The 19538-nt window shown below is 40.7% G+C and overlaps 1 protein-coding gene across 3 annotated transcripts in view; it reads left to right on the forward strand.

Moving 5' to 3' along the window:
- Positions 1 to 10546: 10546 nt before the first annotated feature.
- fer (fer (fps/fes related) tyrosine kinase) overlaps positions 10547 to 19538 on the forward strand; it is a 35468-nt gene continuing 26476 nt past the window's right edge. For all 3 annotated transcript variants that reach the window (XM_021602980.2, XM_021602981.2, XM_036977594.1), the window contains exons 1-5: positions 10547 to 10689; positions 15537 to 15845; positions 16371 to 16544; positions 16738 to 16837; positions 17312 to 17495. In XM_021602980.2, the coding sequence (XP_021458655.1) occupies positions 15636 to 15845; positions 16371 to 16544; positions 16738 to 16837; positions 17312 to 17495 (668 nt within the window). In that variant the 5' untranslated portion in view covers positions 10547 to 10689; positions 15537 to 15635. The remainder of the gene's footprint in view (positions 10690 to 15536; positions 15846 to 16370; positions 16545 to 16737; positions 16838 to 17311; positions 17496 to 19538) is intronic.

A 19538-nucleotide genomic window follows, 5' to 3' on the forward strand; every position in this document is an offset into this window, starting at 1 on the left:
TATTCTTTATCCCCTTACACTGTGTACAAGACAGTAGTTTTGGAATTGTTAGTTAGATTACTTGTTATTACTGCATTGTCGGAACTAGAAGCACAAGCATTTCGCTACACTCGCATTAACATCTGCTAACCATGTGTATGTGACAAATAAAATTTGATTTTTTTTTTAGAATTTTGGACATGCGTCCTCGGGGCCGTGGTCACCAGTACCTCGTAGATTGGGAGGGGTACGGTCCTGAGGAGAGGAGTTGGGTTCCCTCTCGGGACGTGCTGGACCGTGCGCTGATCGAGGATTTCCTCCGTTGCCGCCAGGTTTCCTCCTCGAGTGCGCCAGGAGGCGCTCGGTGAGTGGGGGGGTACTGTCATGTACTGTCATGTTGTGTCATGTTTCTGTCCTTTCCCTTCACCCTGTCTCCCTCTGCTGGTCGTTGTTAGGTTACCTTTTCTCCCCCTCTTTTCCCCAGCTGTGCCTTGTCTCCTCCTAACTACCTCGTCACCCCTTTTCCCACCTGTGCCCTTTTTCCCTCTGATTAGTCCCCTATATCTCTCTCTGTTTTTGTTCCTGTCCTTGTCGGATTCTTGTTTGTTGTGTTTCATGCCTGAACCAGACTGTCGTCATGTTTGCTGTAACCTTGTCTTGTCCTGTCGGAATCTGCCGGTCCGTCTGAGCCTACCTATGTTTGGTAATTAAAGAAGCTCTGTTTAAGTTAATTCGTTTTTGGGTCCTCATTCACGCACCGTAACAATAAGGTCTGCCTAAGTATGATTCCCAATCAGAGACAACGATAAACAGCTGCCTCTGATTGGGAACCATACTAGGCCAACAAAGAAATAGAAACATAGATTTGCCGACCCAAGTCACACCCTGACATAACCAAATAGAGAATAAAAAAAGGCTCTCTAAGGTCCGGGCGTGACAAAAAGTTACGTTACTGATTACAATTTTGGACAAGTAACTAGTAACTGTAACAGATTACATTTAGAATGTAACCTACCCAACCCTGTGAATTATAAAATATTAGATTTGTTTATTAGTCATATGCACAGGGTTGCAGATGTAATTGCTTGCAGGGTACAGTGAAATGCTCATGCCCTAATAGTAGCTTGGATGAATAAGGTGCCCAGAGTAAACTGCCATCTACTGCATGTTATCAGTAGATTTGGATAGAAAACACTCTGACGTTTCTAAAACTGTTTGAATGATGTCTGTGAGTATAACAGAACTCATATGGCAGGCAAAAACCTGAGAAAAAATCCAACCAGGAAGTGAGAATTCTGAGGTTTGTAGTTTTTCAACCCATTGCCTATCGAATATACAGTGTCTATGGGGTCATATTGCACTTCCTAAGGCTTCCACTAGATGTCAACAGTCTTTAGAACCTTGTTTGATGCTTCTACTGTGAAGGAGGGGGGAATGGGCGCTGAATGAGTCAGAGGTCTGCCAGAGTGGCATGAGCTTATCACACGCGCTCACGTGAGAGTTAGTTTGCATTTCTTGCATTTCTACAGAAAGGAATTCTCCGGTTGAAACAATATTGAAGATTTATGATAAAAACATCCTAAAGATTGATTCTATACTTCGTTTGACATGTTTATGACTTTTTGTCTGAACTTTCGCCTGGACTTGCCCGTGCGTCGTGAGTTTGGATTGTGTACTAAACACACAAACAAAAAGAAGGTATTTGGACATAAATTATGGACTTTATCGAACAAATCAAACATTTATTGTGGAACTGGGAGTGCATTCTGATGAAGATCATCAACGGTAAGTGAATATTTATAATGCTATTTCTGACTTCTGTTCACTCCACAACATGGCGGATATCTGTATGGCTTGTTTTGTTGTCTGAGCGCTGTACTCAGATTATTGCATGGTGTGCTTTTTCTGTAAAGCTTTTTTGAAATCTGACACAGCTGTTGCATTAAGGAGAAGTTTATCTAAAGTTCCATCCATAACACTTGTATTTTCATCAACATTTATGATGAGTATTTCTGTAAATTGATGTGGCTCTGCAAAATCACCAGATGTTTTGGAACTACTGAACATAACGCGCCAATGTAAACTCAGATCTTTGGATATAAATATGAACTTTATCGAACAAAACGTACATGTATTGTGTAACATGAAGTCCTATGAGTGTCATCTGATGAAGATCATCAAAGATTAGTGATTAATTTTATCTCTTTCTGCTTTTTGTGACTCCTCTCTTTGGCTGGAAAAATGGCTGTGTTTTTCTGTGACTAGGTGCAGACCTAACATAATCGTTTGGTATGCTTTCGTCGTAAAGCCTTTTTGAAATCGGACACTGTGGTGGGATTAACAACAAGTTTATCTTTAAAATGGTGTAAAATACTTCAATGTTTGAGGAATTTTAATTTTGAGATTTGTGTTGTTTTGAATTTGGCGCCCTGCACTTTCACTGGCTGTTGTCATATCGATCCCGTTAGCGGGATCTAAGCCATAATTAAGCAATAAGGCCTGAGGGGGTGTGGTATATGGCCAATATACCACACGACGCAACGCAGAGTGCCTGGATACAGACCTTAGCCGTGGTATATTGGCTATATACCACAAACCTCTGAGGTGCCTTATTACTATTATAAACTGGTTACCACTATAATTAGAGCAGTAAAAATAAATGTTTTCTCATACCCGTGGTATATGGTCTAATATACCACGGCTGTCAGCCAATCAGCATTCAGTGCTTGAACCACCCAGTTTATAGCATGCATTATAGGAAAATAATGCACGATTTTGAATGCCCTTCAATCCAATCAGAAACAACTATTCAACAGTGCCATGGTATCAATAGCAATAATTTGAGCTGCACTTGATTTAGCTGTGCCATGTATAATGGAACCACGTCCGAAAAGTGCAAACTCCAATGTCAGTCAAGCCATCTCAAATACTTTCAAGCATTTTACATATTATTTGACCTATATCTTAATACTAAGAGCAAATAGAGCTTCAACAGGCATCAAGTGATTTAACATTTAAAAAAAGTAATGTTTCCAAAAAGAGTAAGGTTTACAAAACTTCACACCTCAGGGACTTTGTCAGTGTCAAAGGCTCTGATGATCACCTTGCCAGAAAACATGAAAATGATCAATGCCAAATTATTTTGCATGGGTAATAGTCACAAACTCTGAATTAGTATTTATTAGAAAAAAGTAGTAAAACAAAGACTAGGCACAGGTTTTGCTTGACTGAACTAAGAAATGATACATGATATTGTAAGCCACTAGAGGGTGCTATTACCTTCATGCAGGAATATGTGTTAATCAATGTGCAGTGCTTTAAAGGCGCAGTGCAGTCACAAACGTGATTTCAAGTTTTCTTTAATTATATTTCCACACTATGAGGTCGAAATAACACTCTGAAATTGTGAAAATGATGATAATACCCTTTTAGTGTAAGTGAATTTCAGCCTGTTCAGTTGGGATGTAGTTGTTGGCCAACACCATGACATTACAATCTGACCTGATTATTCTGAGCAATGACTAGTCTTGAAAACCGGACCCTAGGCAACACAGTGACTAGGGTCTGGTTCGATGATGGACTCTTTTGTTGAGCTCTGCTACCTGACCTGAGCCCGACGGGCCCGACTTGATAGCACCGACATTATGCATCAGGTTAGGACGGGATAGGGCCTCTATTTTCATCAATAACTAGAGTACGGGCAGGGCTCAGATATAACTCAATTGATCACTAACACATTGAAGCTGAGCCATTTGCGCATGCTCTGCTGCGCAGTACAGCAGTATCTGACTAAGGTCATAACATAGTGTTAGAAGTGCTTCAACCATGTCAAATATAAGACAGGGGTTATTGTTTCACAGAAAATAATAATGGTCCCTGAATGGTTTTGTCTTAGTTTAGAGTGACAAAAAGTAGCTAACAGCTCTCTCGTGTCTCTTAATTGAGCAGAGGCAGCACAAGCGGAGCAGTTGCTTTATTGACGGACTCAGAGCACCATGAGCAGAGCCATAACAAACAAGAGAGGATGAGCTAATGGATTTACTAATGGAGGAAGTTATTTCTGATTTCGGGTTTTGGGCCTTTCATTTCTCAGAAGCAATTGGGTCTGAGTAGGCCTTATACTAAAAACGGCTTAAAATTCAAAAGGCTTAAAATTCATGCTTGTGTATCCATACATATGAAATACGAGTGAGAGTGTAATCAACGTGTAATAACTATGTAAAAAAAAAAAAATATGAACGTGTTCAATTATTATGTGACTTGAAGTCATATTCAGGTCCTGATTGGTCAATAAACTTATTTGACGCATAAAATAGTGTTATTTGACATGTATCTTCTTGACAGCAAAGACCCAAACGGCGTTCCATAGTATATAGTGCAGGGCTCTACTCTGTTGGCATAGAGGAACTATGTCACGTCGATAAGGGGAAAACAAATCTGAGGACTCTACCAACAAATCAGGAGGTAGACATGACAGAACGTCGCAATTCAAAACCAAGGTTTGCAGGCAAAACCTTTGCAGTCATTTTAGTTTAAGGTAGTTAATGCAGAATAGACACTTGCACTGATTAAAAACAACCTCCGTGATCTCCATCTTGCTAGCTACTATTTAGTATTTTATTCAAGCAGATAAAGTAGTGACGTAGGCAATGAAGTTGTTCTTCGTGTCACTGTTGTCGTGTTCAAAACAACTGGGAACTAAAAAAAAATAAGAGGTCAAATCATGATGTCAGGGGTCTTCAGGTCGGAAAGTCAGAACTCTAGAAAGAGGCCAGAGTTCCCGCGATGGATTTCAAAGTTGGATGACCGTTCAAAACAATTTTTCCCAGTCAGTGCAATTTTTTTCTCCAGAGTTTGCAGTTGTCTTGAACACACTAAAGTCAGAAGTCAGAGTTTTCCGAGTTCGGAGTGCCCAGTTGTATTGAATGCGGCATGTGTTGCCTAGGTTTTCGAGACTAGTTAATGACCAGTCATCTTTTTATCCTCGTACTATTAAGTGGGGTAGGCTTTAGAGCAGGGGTTCTCAAACTTTTTGGAGACCGTGACCCGATTTTGATTTTAAAAATGTACCAGGACCCCACCATGTAAAACAAGTCATTTAATCAAAGGTCAATGTTTAATTTTTGAATTGGGGTTATGACAATCTATTACAAATCAGTCTGACAGTGATTTATTAAACATACAATTAGAAAGACTGCATGGGGGCTTTAAATGTATAATATGAGTTGTTAAATCATTTTGTGGATGATCTGCTCAACATAAGAAATGATTGTTCAAAATTGAGATTAGAGCTATAACCAGTTAATATTTACACCATACAGTATCTACAAAAGTATGTGGACACCAATTCAACTTATTGGAGTTTGCTATTTCAGCCACACCTGTAGCTGACAGGTGTATAAAATCGAGCACACAGCCATGCCATCTCTATTGGAAAACATTGACAGTAGGATGGCCTTACTGAAGATCTCAGTGACTTTCAATGTGGCACCGTTATAGGATGCTGCCTTTCCAACAAGTGAGTTGGTCAAATTTATGCCCTGCTAGAGCAGTTTGGAACTCGGTAGTGAGTGTTGCAACAGAGGACAGAGGGTTTTTACGAGCTACGTGCTTCAGCACTCGGCGGTCCTGTTCTGTGAGTTTGTGTGGCCTACCACTTCGCGGCTGAGCAGTTGTTGCTCCCAGATGTTTCCCCTTCACAATAACAGCACTTACAGTTGAAGATCTCAGTCAACTGTAAGTGCTGTTATTGTGAAGGGGAAACATCTGGGAGCAACAACTGCCCAGCCTTCACAATAACATCACTTACAGTTGAAGATCTCAGTCAACTGTAAGTGCTGTTATTGTGAAGGGGAAACATCTGGGAGCAACAACTGCTCACCCGTGAAGTGGTAGGCCACACAAACTCACAGAACAGGACCGCCGAGTGCTGAAGCACGTAGCTCATAAAAATCATCTGTCCTCTGTTGCAACACTCACTACCGAGTTCCAAACTGCCTCTGGAAGCAATGTCAGCAAAATAACTGTCCCTCGGGAGCTTCATGAAACGAGTTTGCATGGCTGATCAGCCACACACAAGCCTAAGATCACCATGCACAATGCCAAGAGTCAGCTAGAGTGGTGTAAAGCTCGCCGCATTAAACTCTGGAGCAATGGAAACGTGTTCTCTGGAGTGATGTATCACTCTTCACCATCTGGCAATCCAATGGAAGAATCTGGGTTTGTCGGATGCCAGGAGAATGCTTCCTGCCCGAATGCATAGTGCCAACTGTAAAGTTTTGTGGAGGAGGAATAATGGTCTGGGGCTGTTTTTCATGGTTCGGTCTTGGCCCCTTAATTCCAGTGAAGGGAAATCTTAACGCTACAGCATACAATAACATTCTAGACGATTCTGTGCTTCCAACTTTGTGGCAACAGTTTGGGGTAGGCCCTTTCATGTTTCAGCATGACAATGCCCCCATGCACAAAGTGAAGTACATACAGAAATGATTTGTTGAGATTGGTGTGAAAGAACTTGACTGGCCTGCACAGAGCCCTGACCTCAACCTCATCTAATACCTTTGGGATGAATTGGAACGCCGACTGTGAGCCAGGCCTAATCGCCCAACATCAGTGCCCGACCTCACTCATTTTCTTGTGGCTGAATGGAAGCAAGTCCCCGCAGCAATGTTTCAACATCTAGTGGAAAGCCTTCCCAGAAGAGTGGAGGCTGTTATAGCAGCAAAGGGAGGAACCAACCCCATATTAATGCCCGTGATTTTTGGATTTTGGAATGAGATGTTCGAAGAGCAGGTGTCCACATATTTTTGGTCATGTAGTGTACATGGTCCCAGTCCCACCCCTGGGAACTTATGGAGTATGTAGTAGGCAACATTACTATTGTAGTCTCTTTCAACTGATAGTGTAAAAATATAATATAATATTATAATTGATAAGAAACATGTAGCTGATAACACTCTCACACCAAGCAAAAGGCCAAGAGAGTTATCAGTTTGTTCCTTGTCAATTATAATTAATAGGAAATCCTTACAGTGCGCCTGCCTACTTTACAAATGCCTCCTTAGAATATTGTCTTACACCTTGCAAGTAGTAAGATTTGATGAACATTGGGGCTTGCAGAAAGTATTCACACCCCTCGACTTATTCCACATTGTGTTGTGTTACAGCCGGAATTTATAATGGATTAAATTGAGATGTTGTATCACTGGCCTACACATACAGTGCCTTGCGAAAGTATTCGGCCCCCTTGAACTTTGCGACCTTTTGCCACATTTCAGGCTTCAAACATAAAGATATAAAACTGTATTTTTTTGTGAAGAATCAACAACAAGTGGGACACAATCATGAAGTGGAACGACATTTATTGGATATTTCAAACTTTTTTAACAAATCAAAAACTGAAAAATTGGGCGTGCAAAATTATTCAGCCCCTTTACTTTCAGTGCAGCAAACTCTCTCCAGAAGTTCAGTGAGGATCTCTGAATGATCCAATGTTGACCTAAATGACTAATGATGATAAATACAATCCACCTGTGTGTAATCAAGTCTCCGTATAAATGCACCTGCACTGTGATAGTCTCAGAGGTCCGTTAAAAGCGCAGAGAGCATCATGAAGAACAAGGAACACACCAGGCAGGTCCGAGACACTGTTGTGAAGAAGTTTAAAGCCGGATTTGGATACAAAAAGATTTCCCAAGCTTTAAACATCCCAAGGATGTGCAAAACTGGTAGAGACATACCCCAAGCGACTTACAGCTGTAATCGCAGCAGAAGGTGGCACTACAAAGTATTAACTTAAGGGGGCTGAATAATTTTGCACGCCCAATTTTTCAGTTTTTGATTTGTTAAAAAAGTTTGAAATATCCAATAAATGTCGTTCCACTTCACGATTGTGTCCCACTTGTTGTTGATTCTTCACAAAAAAATACAGTTTTATATCTTTATGTTTGAAGCCTGAAATGTGGCAAAAGGTCGCAAAGTTCAAGGGGGCCGAATACTTTCGCAAGGCACTGTAATACCCCACAATGTCAAAGTGGAATTATGTTTTTAGAATTGTTTACAGATGAATTAAAAAGGAAAACCTGAAATGTCTTGAGTCGATAAGTTTTCAACCCCTTTGTTATGGCAAGCCTAAATAAGTTCAGGAGTAAATATTTGCTTAACAAGTCACATAATAAGTTGCATGGACACAACCTTATTGACTTCACTTGTTAAACACACTTCAATCAGTGGAGATGATTGACCACTGTGTGCAATAATAATGTTTAACATGATTTTTGAATGACTACGTCATCTCTGTATCCCACACATACAATTATTATCTGTAAGGTATCTAAGTCGAGCAGTGAATTTCAAACACAGATTCAAGCACAAAGACCAGGGACGTTTTCCAATACCTTGCAAAGAAGGACACTTACTGGTAGATTAGTTAATTAAAACCTCTCTGGGATAGGAGTCAGTATTTTCACATCCGGATGAAAAGTGTTCCCAAAGTAAACTGCCTGCTACTCAGGCCCAGAAGCTAGGATATGCATATTATTAGTAGATTTGGATAGAAAACACACTGAATTTCTTAAACTGTTTGAATAATGTCTGTGAGTATAACAGAACTGATTTGGCAGGCAAAACCCTGGGCACAATCCATCCAAATAAAACTTTTTTTGGGGTCAATCTGTTTTCCATTAGTTTTCTATGGCAAGCCCGTTTTAATAGAAATATGCTTGCAGTTCCTATGGCATCCACTAGATGTCAACAGTCTTTAGAAATTGGTTGATGTTTTTCTTTGAGTAATGAAGAAGTAGCCCTTTCCTTTCTGGGTGTACAGCCAAGTGGACTGTTTTGTTTGGTGCACGTGACCTGGAGCTCGCTCCACTTTCATTTTATCCACTATTGAACACAGTTTATCCCGTCTTAAATTGTATCGATTATTTATGTTTTAAAATACCTAAAGTTGGATTAGGAAAGTTGTTTGAAATGTTTGGACCAAGATTACAGGTAACTTATTAGATACTTAGTAGTCATGTTGGGCGAGTTGGAACCAGTGTTTTTCTGAATCAAACGCACCAAATAAATGGACATTTTGGGGATATAACGATGGAATTAATCGAACAAAATGACTATTTGTGATGTTTATGGGACATATTGGAGTGCCAACAGAAGAAGATCTTCAAAGGTAAGGCATGAATTATATCGTTATTTCTAAGTTTTGTGTTGCGCCTGGCGGGTTGAAATATGATTGTCATGTGTTTGTTTGATGGGGTGCTGTCCTCAGATAATAGCATGGTTTGCTTTCGCCTTAAAGCCTTTTTGAAATCTGACACGGTGGCTGGATTAACAAGAAGTTAAGCTTTATTTTGGTGTATTGCACTTTTGATATTATGAAAGTTAAATATTTCTAATAATTTAATTTGAATTTGGCGCTCTGCCATTTCACCGGCTGTTGCCTAATCGATCCCGCTAACGGGATTTGATCCATAAGAAGGTTTTAATAAAAAAAAAAACAGACAACAGTTTACAATTGGCCGTTGCTGCAAATCGTTGCTGCAAATGAGAAGGTGTTCTCAGTCAACTTACCTGGTAAAATAACAAATAAATTAAATAAATAAAGACATTAAATATCCCTTTGAGCATGGTGAAGTTATTAATTACACTTTGGATGGTGTACCAATACACCCAGTCACTACAAAGATACAGGCGTCCTTCCTACTGTAACTCAGTTGCTGGAGAGGAAGGAAACTGCCCAGGGATTTCACCATGAGGTCCATGGTGACTTTAAAACAGTTACAGAGTTTAATGGCTGTAATGGGAGAAAACTGAGCATGGATCAACAACATTGTAGTTACTCCACAATATTAACCTAATTGACAGAGTAAAAAGAAGGAAGTCTGTACAGAATTGTTTTTAACCATTCCAAAACATGCATCCTGTTTGCCATAAGGCACTAAAGTGAAACTGCAAAACATGTGGCAAAGAAATTAACTTTATGTCCTGAATACAAAGTGTTATGTTTTGGGGCAAACACAACACATCACTGAGTACCACTCTTCATATTTTCAAGCATGGTGGTGGCTACATCATGTTATGGGTATGCTTGCCATCAGCAAGGAAAAGGGAGTTTTTAGGATAAAAACAAACAGAATAGCACAGGCAAAATCACAGAGGAAAACCTGGTTCATCCAAATATTGTACAATTCAGGTGTGCAAAACTCTTAGAGACTTACCCAGAAACACTCACAGCTGTAATTGCTGCCAACAGTGATTCTAACGTGTATTCACTCAGGGGTGTGAATACTTACGTAAATGAGATATTTCTGTATTTCACTTTCAATAAATTTGCTAACATTTCTAAAAACACGTTTTCACTTGGTCAATATGGGGTATTATGTATAGATGGGTGAGAGAAAAACATACATTTCATCCATTTTGAATTCAGGCTGTAACACAGCAAAATGTGGAATAAGTCAAGGGGTATGAATACTTTCTGAAGGCACTGTATATCAGGATCAGAGCTGTGTAATTTAAAATTTTATCTTTCTTTCTAAAACACAATATTTTACACACACGTCATAATCCTATGGTACCAGTACAGAGCTCGAAGCGGAAACCCCTCCCGAATCCCAACTCGGGCAGCGGAGCAAAAGAAAAGAAGAATTCCAAGGAATCAGGAAACACTGAGAAATAGTAGAAGAGAAAAGAAACTATCAGTATAAAGTGAGTGCAATCTGCCATTGACTGTATCAACTGTCTATTTGAACGGAATCGACATGTAGATGTGATATTTGCTAGAGAACGAACACTCGAGAAATGGTTTAGGAGTTTTTTTTCCTACAGAAAAAAAAAACGTCCAGCCAGGCACCCGACATTAATAGCAGGAATAGCTAAGTTTACCTAGCGGGCTAGCTAGCAAGCTAATCAAAATACGGATAACTTAATTAGCCATGATATTATTATAGCGACCTTTTATAATACATAGCTGTTTATCGCCCGTGAAATAGTCACTGTGGGTAACGTTACCTAGCACGCTACCGATAAAATAGTTTGCTAGTTAGCCAATGTGAATCAGATTATGTTTAGATTTAGCTAGTTAGCCTACTCTTGCTAATTAACTACTGGACTGTACTTGGTAAGAAGAGGCACCGCCACACTGTAAGGAGATTTGGCTGTTGTGTTGTTCTAGCTTGCTAGCTAGCGAATGCCTTTGCTTTGCTGCATAATTGTTAACAAAAACTTTCCTCGGGATGGGAAACATGTAACGTCAAATAGCCATTTTAGGTGAAACGGTTCAAATTATGTCAGCTTTCAAATAGTTAATCATGATTGTTATTGTTTTAGCAGAACTGGTTTTGACATATGACAACTTGTTTGCAGTATAACCAGTATTATTGGGTAAAAGTTCAATGCTGCTGTGAAGTACTGTATTATGAATTGCTACAAAATGGGCGGAGGGAACGGATGCAGTTACAGCAAACCTTATCACAGCCAACTGGTCCAATAGGACTTGACAAAACCTTTTGTCACACTCAACCAGCTGTGTCCAATATTCTCTCCCATCATAGATAGGCTACTCGTTGGCCAAATGAAATATATTAGCTAGCGACAGTGTTTGCATACACCTACATTAATAAACACAGGTTAGAAATGCAAATCCAGAAAACAATATATCATCATCAGTTGTTTCATGTCAGGGACACTGTTTGTCTGTCAGCCTTGAGTTCCATGACCTTTTCATGCCACACCAGTGAGAAGAATGAGGACATTCCTTTACTAGACTGCTTGCTCAGATGGGGTATTCAAGTAGCAGTACCCTCCCTACAGACCCTGTTCTGTAGCACACAGCAAATCCTTGTTGAGCTTAGCTAACTCCCACTGATGATCTCCTTCAGCAGCCCACCACCACCCACTCTAATTGTGTTATTGCTGGTGAGAGAGGATTGTAACAACATCACATGAAGACATTTCACTGTCATACTCCTGTGTGCAAGTGTACAACCACACTGTTTGACTTGTCATTTGTTGCACACATTAGGGAGGAAAATAACCCAAATGTGACAAAAAAAACAACAACAACATTGTGGCCCATTTGACACCCATTTAATGCAGCCTGGAACAGCTACAGTAAATCATGAAAATAGTCTGGGCATTGCACCTTGCTCGTTGTCCCTCATTTAGGTCAAATCAAACTTTAGTTGTCATATGTGCCTAATACAAGCGGTGTTACTGTGAAAATCTTACTTACAAGCCCTTAACCAACAATGCAGTTCAAGAAAGAGTTAAGAAAATATGTATACAAATAAACTAAAGTAACAAATAATGAAAAGTAACACAATAAAATGACAATAACAAGGCTATATACAGGGGACTAGCTTTGTCCTGAAACTCTCAATAGAAACTTTATTAGCTCTTGATGAAGCTCGGACGGAAAGAGCCTATATCTTTTACTACAAAGAGTCGTTTGAAATTGAGAGCTGTTCATCTTTATCATTAACTTATTGTTTGACAAGTTTTTCACATCTGGGCTTATGAAATGTGCTCATGAAATGTGCTGGCTTTGGTTGAATTTCCTTTTTTGTACCCAGGGTTTGTTGTTGTCACGATACACTGTCAGGTCAAAGTGATCTGTCTCGTAAGTGACACAACAAACTCCCTCTTGTACTTTCACTAGATGGCCAGTCAGAGGCTATTTCTGTATTGTGGATGACTCAGTATGTTATGCAAGCTTGATTTTCAATGTTGTCTTTATAGACCCTAAAGGCTAAGTATTGAGATGTTGCCTGCCTGATGATGGAGGAACCAACAGCCATTTTGTGTCAGGGGAAAAAGGTGAAGGTGTACCACAGTTTACAGCTTCCTGTTCCTGAAGCTCCAAGTCCGCAGCTTTGCGTCTCTCTTGCATTAGGAAGCATGGAGAGAAAAAAAGCCTTGAAAGGTGTTAAATGTCTACTAACACAGACCTATTCAATGGTCTTTGTTTATCAGGATGTCAAATGCTGAAACGTGTTCTCGCAGTCAACTCCATTGTTTTTGTAAGTTTGTGGTAGTGCTGGGAATTGCCAGGGACATCCAACAATATGATGTGATACGTTTTGCGATTCTATATTTATCTCAATTCTTTATGTTTGGCTTTTGCGATTTAGATTCTGCGATTTTATTCAATTTGATGTTCCAAACATATTGCTCACTATGTCTGCTGCAGAGGAACAAGAGAGAGCCATTAGAAAACGAGTTTAGGAAGAAAAAAGTACTCAAAGATGTTGGCACACCATTTTAAAACATGTAAAAATGACTATAGGATGAGATACTGGAGTTTCGGCACAGGTACAACTGTATAGTGCTAGCTAACATAACTACCTATCTATTTTATCATTTTTATCGATACTTGTAGTCACAGTATACTCTACTGTATCGATCCTACCCCATCCCTAGTTGGTGTTTGCCTTAACCACTTTTGTCTCCCTATCAGTCAGACACTGACATTTTGTGGCTTTAGTTTAGTGGGATAAATCAGTCTGGTCATAGTTAGGCCTATAGTTTGATAAAACTCACATTGAAACATACAAAACAATCATTTTTTTTTTGTCATATAGCCTACGATGTTTGAGAATAGGGAGTTGCGGCCCCCCTTGCGTTCTCTTGTTGGTGTCCCACGGCCTACATCAATTGCATTATAACCACTTTGTGGTTTTCTTTCATACTTTTTCTCTGGATGCTTGCTGGTGGCTTTTACATTTGGTAGGCGACTGATGACTTGAACATGCACTGTAGTCTGTGTTCCTGAAGATGCTCCCTTGATCTTATCTGACTAAAGGTAGGTGTTCTAGAAAATGGTCTTTGTTGAGGTCAAACGTGTGGTGTTGCCTGTGGCTACAGGTAAGTGATCAAAGCCACCTTGTAAAGGGGATGTTAACTGTTCACAGTAATGTAAGGGGCAAGTGGTAGCCAGTAGATCAAGTTTCACAAAAATGCATGGTTGTTAGGCCTAGGCTAATACAGAAGCTTTTCTAGAATGGCAAAGTCCCTGTTTAGCTAGTTAACTTTTAGTAGCCTAGTGTATGTCAGTTTATGGGGTTTCCTCAATGATAAAAGGCCTATGTTATCATTTTGAGGTTCGGTTATGCTTTTGTCTTCTGCTGTGAAAGATTTGCTTCTGATCCAGCTTCTGTAATGGTATTTTAAAGCTTGTTTTTAAGTAAACCAGAGACATTAGCCATAAACTGTATAGTTTCAGTACTCGCGCTGTAGAGTGGAGTCATGTACCTCATCCTTGTTAGCCTGTGACTTGTGGGTGGTAAAATTACGCCTTTTGAATTCATTTCAGGCAGTGCTCACATCATCATGCCAAGAATGTGCAACAAGCCTGAATATTTCACTGGGATCCGTGACCGAAAACCTGAAACTCCACTCCGTCCACTTGATTTTGCATGGACAGCCTAAATACAATTCACATGATCTTCTGTATCATTAAATTGTTACAATTCAAGACTAAAAAAGGTTTCCTGAATGTGGAGGACATTTTGTGTTTGCTTAGTAGCCTCTTGTTGTGCTTGTCCTGGTATTTATGCTATGACCCATTGATGACACAGGTTAGACAAGTCTGCTTGACGAATGAGGCGGTTCTTGTTAAGTTTCTACATCTCTGAATTTCAGCCGCTCCATTCTCATAAGGGAGATTGCACGTTTTCAAATATTAGACTAAGGCACACTATTTGAAGACGTTCCTTTCCAATTAGTCTACAGTGGGTGGCACGTGTGATCTTACTGGGACACACACAAGCACATTCCCAAAAAGTAAACCACATTTTTCTACCCTCTGGGATGCTTGGTATATCTTTGACAAATTGTATTTGCCAAACTTTTTATCTTCCAAAACTGATAGTTCAAGATATGTTCTTGGTACCTTATTTTTTTTAGTACTCCCTTGTGAGACAATGGAACAGAACAGAAGGCTCGGAGATAATGCCCTTTCCCCCCCTGAGGTTTAAAGACAGATTAAATATCTAGTAGTAGCAGAGGTAGAGTGAATACACATGTCTGTATGTGTATAAGCTGCCCTATCTATAAAGGTTGACCCTTATGTCTCATGTTAGAGAACTCACTAGCCTACATCCTGTTGTTGTAGATACAGTATATCAAACAATGGTTTCTGGCCTCTCTATCAACTTTGTTTTAATGTCTCCATGTGGTTTAACAGGCTACCTACCTGAGAGCTGATGAGCTGTGGTGTGATGCGGCTAGGGCTAGTCTATGTGTTGCGTCTCTTGTTACGCTTCAGTTTTGTGCTGTTCACTGTTCTCACACCCACTTCCTGAGCTAAGCTGGTCGTCCTCCCCTCCTTATTCATTATTTCAGAGAACTCTGCCTCTTCCATTAACAGGCTGTTGCAGTCTATAAAGGGTTTGGCTAATGAAAGGAGTGCCTTTTTATTTAGGCTATGTCATAGAAAACCATCCACAAACTGTTTGCTGTACTTTGTAGAAAAATAGGTTTCACCCATGTACTATAGCTTCTGTATGTGCAAATATCAATGCTTCGTTTTCTGTCCCTCTCAATCCTCCTTCCAGGAAAGATGCAGACCTGAGGGTGATTTCCCCGTCCTCTCGGCCCAGCGAAGTGTGAGACTAAACAGCGTGCCTTGAGGAAGACTGAAGGGAAGAGGGACGATGGGGTTCGGACGGGACCTGCGGAACTCCCACGACGGGCTGTTGAAGCTGCAGGACTGGGAGCTGAAGCTGCTGGAGACGGTAAAGCGCTTCATGACGCTACGGGTGAAGAGCGACAAGGAGTACGCATCACTTCTCCTCAATATCAGCCAGCAGGTGGAAAAGCACGACAACTCCTCCCAGATGGACTACATCAGCAACGTCTCCAAGGTATCAACCTATTCAAACATATCAATACACAGTAAAGACCGGTACAATACAGACCCAACAGTGAACACCGACTACAGCAACCTAAGGCAAGATAGGAGATGATAAGATGGTGGTTTGTTGACCGCCGAAGCCAAAATGATATGCTATATTATTACAGACACAACACACACTAGTGAACATGTAGATTCATTTAAGACCATATCTCCCTTTTTATCTGATGTTTTTACCAGTGGGGATCCCACACTGATGAATGTGGGTTGTTTTTCTGCTGTTGAGCAGGATGTTGGAAGGGGAGTGTGGAACTGGGTTGGTTATAGTGGGATATCAGTCACAGCGTTGTGTAGAAAGTTTTCTACAGGAGGCGTTAAATGCTTTTGCTTCGAAGAAGAAAACATTTGCACAATACATCATGCCTTAAAGTTCCAGTTGATTTTCCTATATACTGAAATCAGGCGTGACATTGCGATCTCCTATATCCCTCTTCCTCTCCCTCTCATCTATCTTCTTCCACCTCCATCTCTCCAGTCTTGGGCCCACATGGTCCAGCAGACGGAACAGCTGAGTAAGATCATGAAGTGTCACGCGGAGGAGCTGAACTCGGGCCCTCTGCACAGACTCACCATGATGATCAAAGACAAGCAGCAGGTCAAGAAGAGCTACCAGAGCATCCACACACAGATCGAGTTCGAGATGAACAAGGTATTGTATGCACTCACCTTACACACATTTACCGTTTCTTCATACACTATCCTCCCTGTGCATTACCTTATTTACGGTTATGGGGCGTTTGTTGACAGGGTGTTTCACGTGTAGTCCGAGTATAAATGAGGTGAACTTTATGTCAAAGATGCTTTTGTTGACAATGTGATGTTTCTGACATTATCTCTTCTAGGTGACGACAAGTGACCTAGAAAAGTTAAAGGGCACCTATAGACAATTGACAAAGGACGCCCACAGTGCCAAAGAAAAATACAGAGAAGCAATGGTGAAAGGTAAACATTTCTACTGAACATTGACAGAAAACTCAAGTTGAATATGTTTTCGTAGTGGAGTTTTCCTTAGAAATGCATGAAGTCTTAGTAGAAACCATCTGAAGTGCATCAATACCTACTGCACCAAACCTTTGGAGGCAGATCGTATGACTGACATGGGAGGCGAATGATGAGGCACACCCAATGATGTCCCTCGAATGATGAGGCACACCCAAATTAAACCTCCGTACAAACCAGCAGCACAGCATTTCTTTGGGGCGGCAGACTAGTGGTTAGAGCGTTGGGCCAGTAACCGAGAGGTTGCTGGATCGAATCCCTGAGCTGACAAGGTAAAAATCTGTCCTTCTGCCCCCAAACAAGGCAGTTAACCCACTAGGCCGTCATTGTAAATAAGGATTTGTTCTTAACTGACTTGCCTGGTTAAATAAAGGTTAAATAAAACAAATTAAAAATGTCTTCTTGTTTTGATTTCAGGCAAGGAGCCAGAGAAGGCGAGGGAGCGCTACGATAAGACCACTATGAAGTTGCACAACCTCCACAACCAGTACGTGCTGGCGGTGCGGAGCGCCCAGCTCCACCAGGAGCACTACCACGACACCACGCTGCCCCTCCTCCTCGACTCCCTGCAGAAGATGCAGGAGGAGATGATCAGTGCACTGTGAGTGTGTCAAGCGGATATTCGGGAAGGGATTACAACATACTCATGATATCGAATGGCTTTGAAAAGATGCTGGAGGTCAATGTACTGCGATGTATGCTCCAAGTGTGTTTATGTTAGGTTACTTTATGTTAGGTTACTTTGTTTCAATTCTATATGATGTGTTACTTTAAGTCATGCTACTTTGTTACGTCTTGTTACCAGTGATGTAGTATTGAAAAATAAGGTAGGTAAACAACGCTGTTCGCAGTGAGTAAATTAAAAGTCCTTATACTTTGCATTTTTCCCACAAAGGTGTTTACCCTCCACTACACCACTGGTCCCGACTCTTAGGTTAACAACTGATGAAGGTCTACGGGCTGAAATGTTGTTGGTTAACACACTTGGGTGCATATGTCACTGTGTGCAAAGTGCTCCTTTTCTGCAATGTCCAACCTAGACGTCCAGCAGCACACTGCAGATTACCATATCTGTAACACCCTAACATGTCAGGCAATTTAAACATTCTTCGGAATTACGTAAATCCAGAATAATTTTAGTATAGCGAGTTAGGAGTTATTGTTTTCATGTGGGACAATCCCAGATGAGGCTTAATCACATAATTTCATAGCTGTCAAGGGATTACTAGGAGGCAGAGGCATTTTCAGATGTCCTGTTTAACTTCTTGATGCACCCATCCCGTTAGCAGGATCATTTTTGTCAACATCCGCTGAACTGCAGAGCGCCAAATTCAAATTAAATTACTAAAATTATTTAATTTTCATGAAATCACAAGTGCAATATAGCAAAACACAGTTTAGCTTGTTGTTAATCCACCTGGCGTGTCAGATTTCAAAAAAGCTTTTCGGCGAAAGCATACCAAGCATTTATTTATTTATTTCACCTTTATTTAACCAGGTAGGCAAGTTGAGAACAAGTTCTCATTTACAATTGCGACCTGGCCAAGATAAAGCAAAGCAGTTCGACACGTACAACAACACAGAGTTACACATGGAGTAAAACAAACATACTGTCAATAATACAGTAGAAAAATGAGTCTATATACAATGTGAGCAAATGAGGTGAGATAAGGAGGTAAAGGCAAAAAAGGCCATGGTGGCGAAGTAAATACAATATAGCAAGTAAAAAAAAATATATATATATATATATAAAAAATAAACACTGGAATGGTAGATTTGCAATGGAAAAATGTGCAAAGTAGAGATAGAAATAATGGGGGTGCAAAGGAGCAAAATAAATACAGTAGGGGGAGAGGTAGTTGTTTTGGGTTAAATTATAGATGGGCTATGTACAGGTGCAGTAATCTGTGAGCTTCTCTGACAGCTGGTGCTTAAAGCTAGTGAGGGGGATAAGTGTTTCTAGTTTCAGAGATTTTTGCAGTTCGTTCCAGTCATTGGCAACAGAGAACTGGAAGGCGAGGCGGCCAAAGTAAGAATTGGTTTTGGGGGTGACCAGAGAGATATACCTGCTGGAGCGCGTGCTACAGGTGGGTGCTGCTAAGGTGACCAGCGAGGTGAGATAAGGTTGGGGCTTTACCTAGCAGGGTCTTGTAGATGACCTGGAGCCAGTGGGTTTGGCGACGAGTATGAAGCGAGGGCCAGCCAACGAGAGCGTACAGGTCGCAGTGGTGGGTAGTATGTGGGGCTTTGGTGACAAAACGGATGGCACTGTGATAGACTGCATCCAATTTATTGAGTAGGATATTGGAGGCTATTTTGTAAATGACGTCGCCGAAGTCGAGGATCGGTAGGATGGTCAGTTTTACAAGGGTATGTTTGGCAGCATGAGTGAAGGATGCTTTGTTGCGAAATAGGAAGCCAATTCTAGATTTAACTTTGGATTGGAGATGTTTGTTGTGAGTCTGGAAGGAGAGTTTACAGTCTAACCAGACACCTAGGTATTTGTAGTTGTCCACATATTCGAAGACAGACCCGTCCAGAGTAGTGATGTTGGACGGGCAGGCAGGTGCAGGCAGCGATCGGTTGAAGAGCATGCATTTAGTTTTACTTGTAATTAAGAGCAATTGGAGGCCACGGAAGGAGT

This window comes from Oncorhynchus mykiss, chromosome 5 (genome assembly GCF_013265735.2).
Source record: "Oncorhynchus mykiss isolate Arlee chromosome 5, USDA_OmykA_1.1, whole genome shotgun sequence".
Taxonomy (NCBI): Eukaryota; Metazoa; Chordata; class Actinopteri; order Salmoniformes; family Salmonidae; genus Oncorhynchus; species Oncorhynchus mykiss.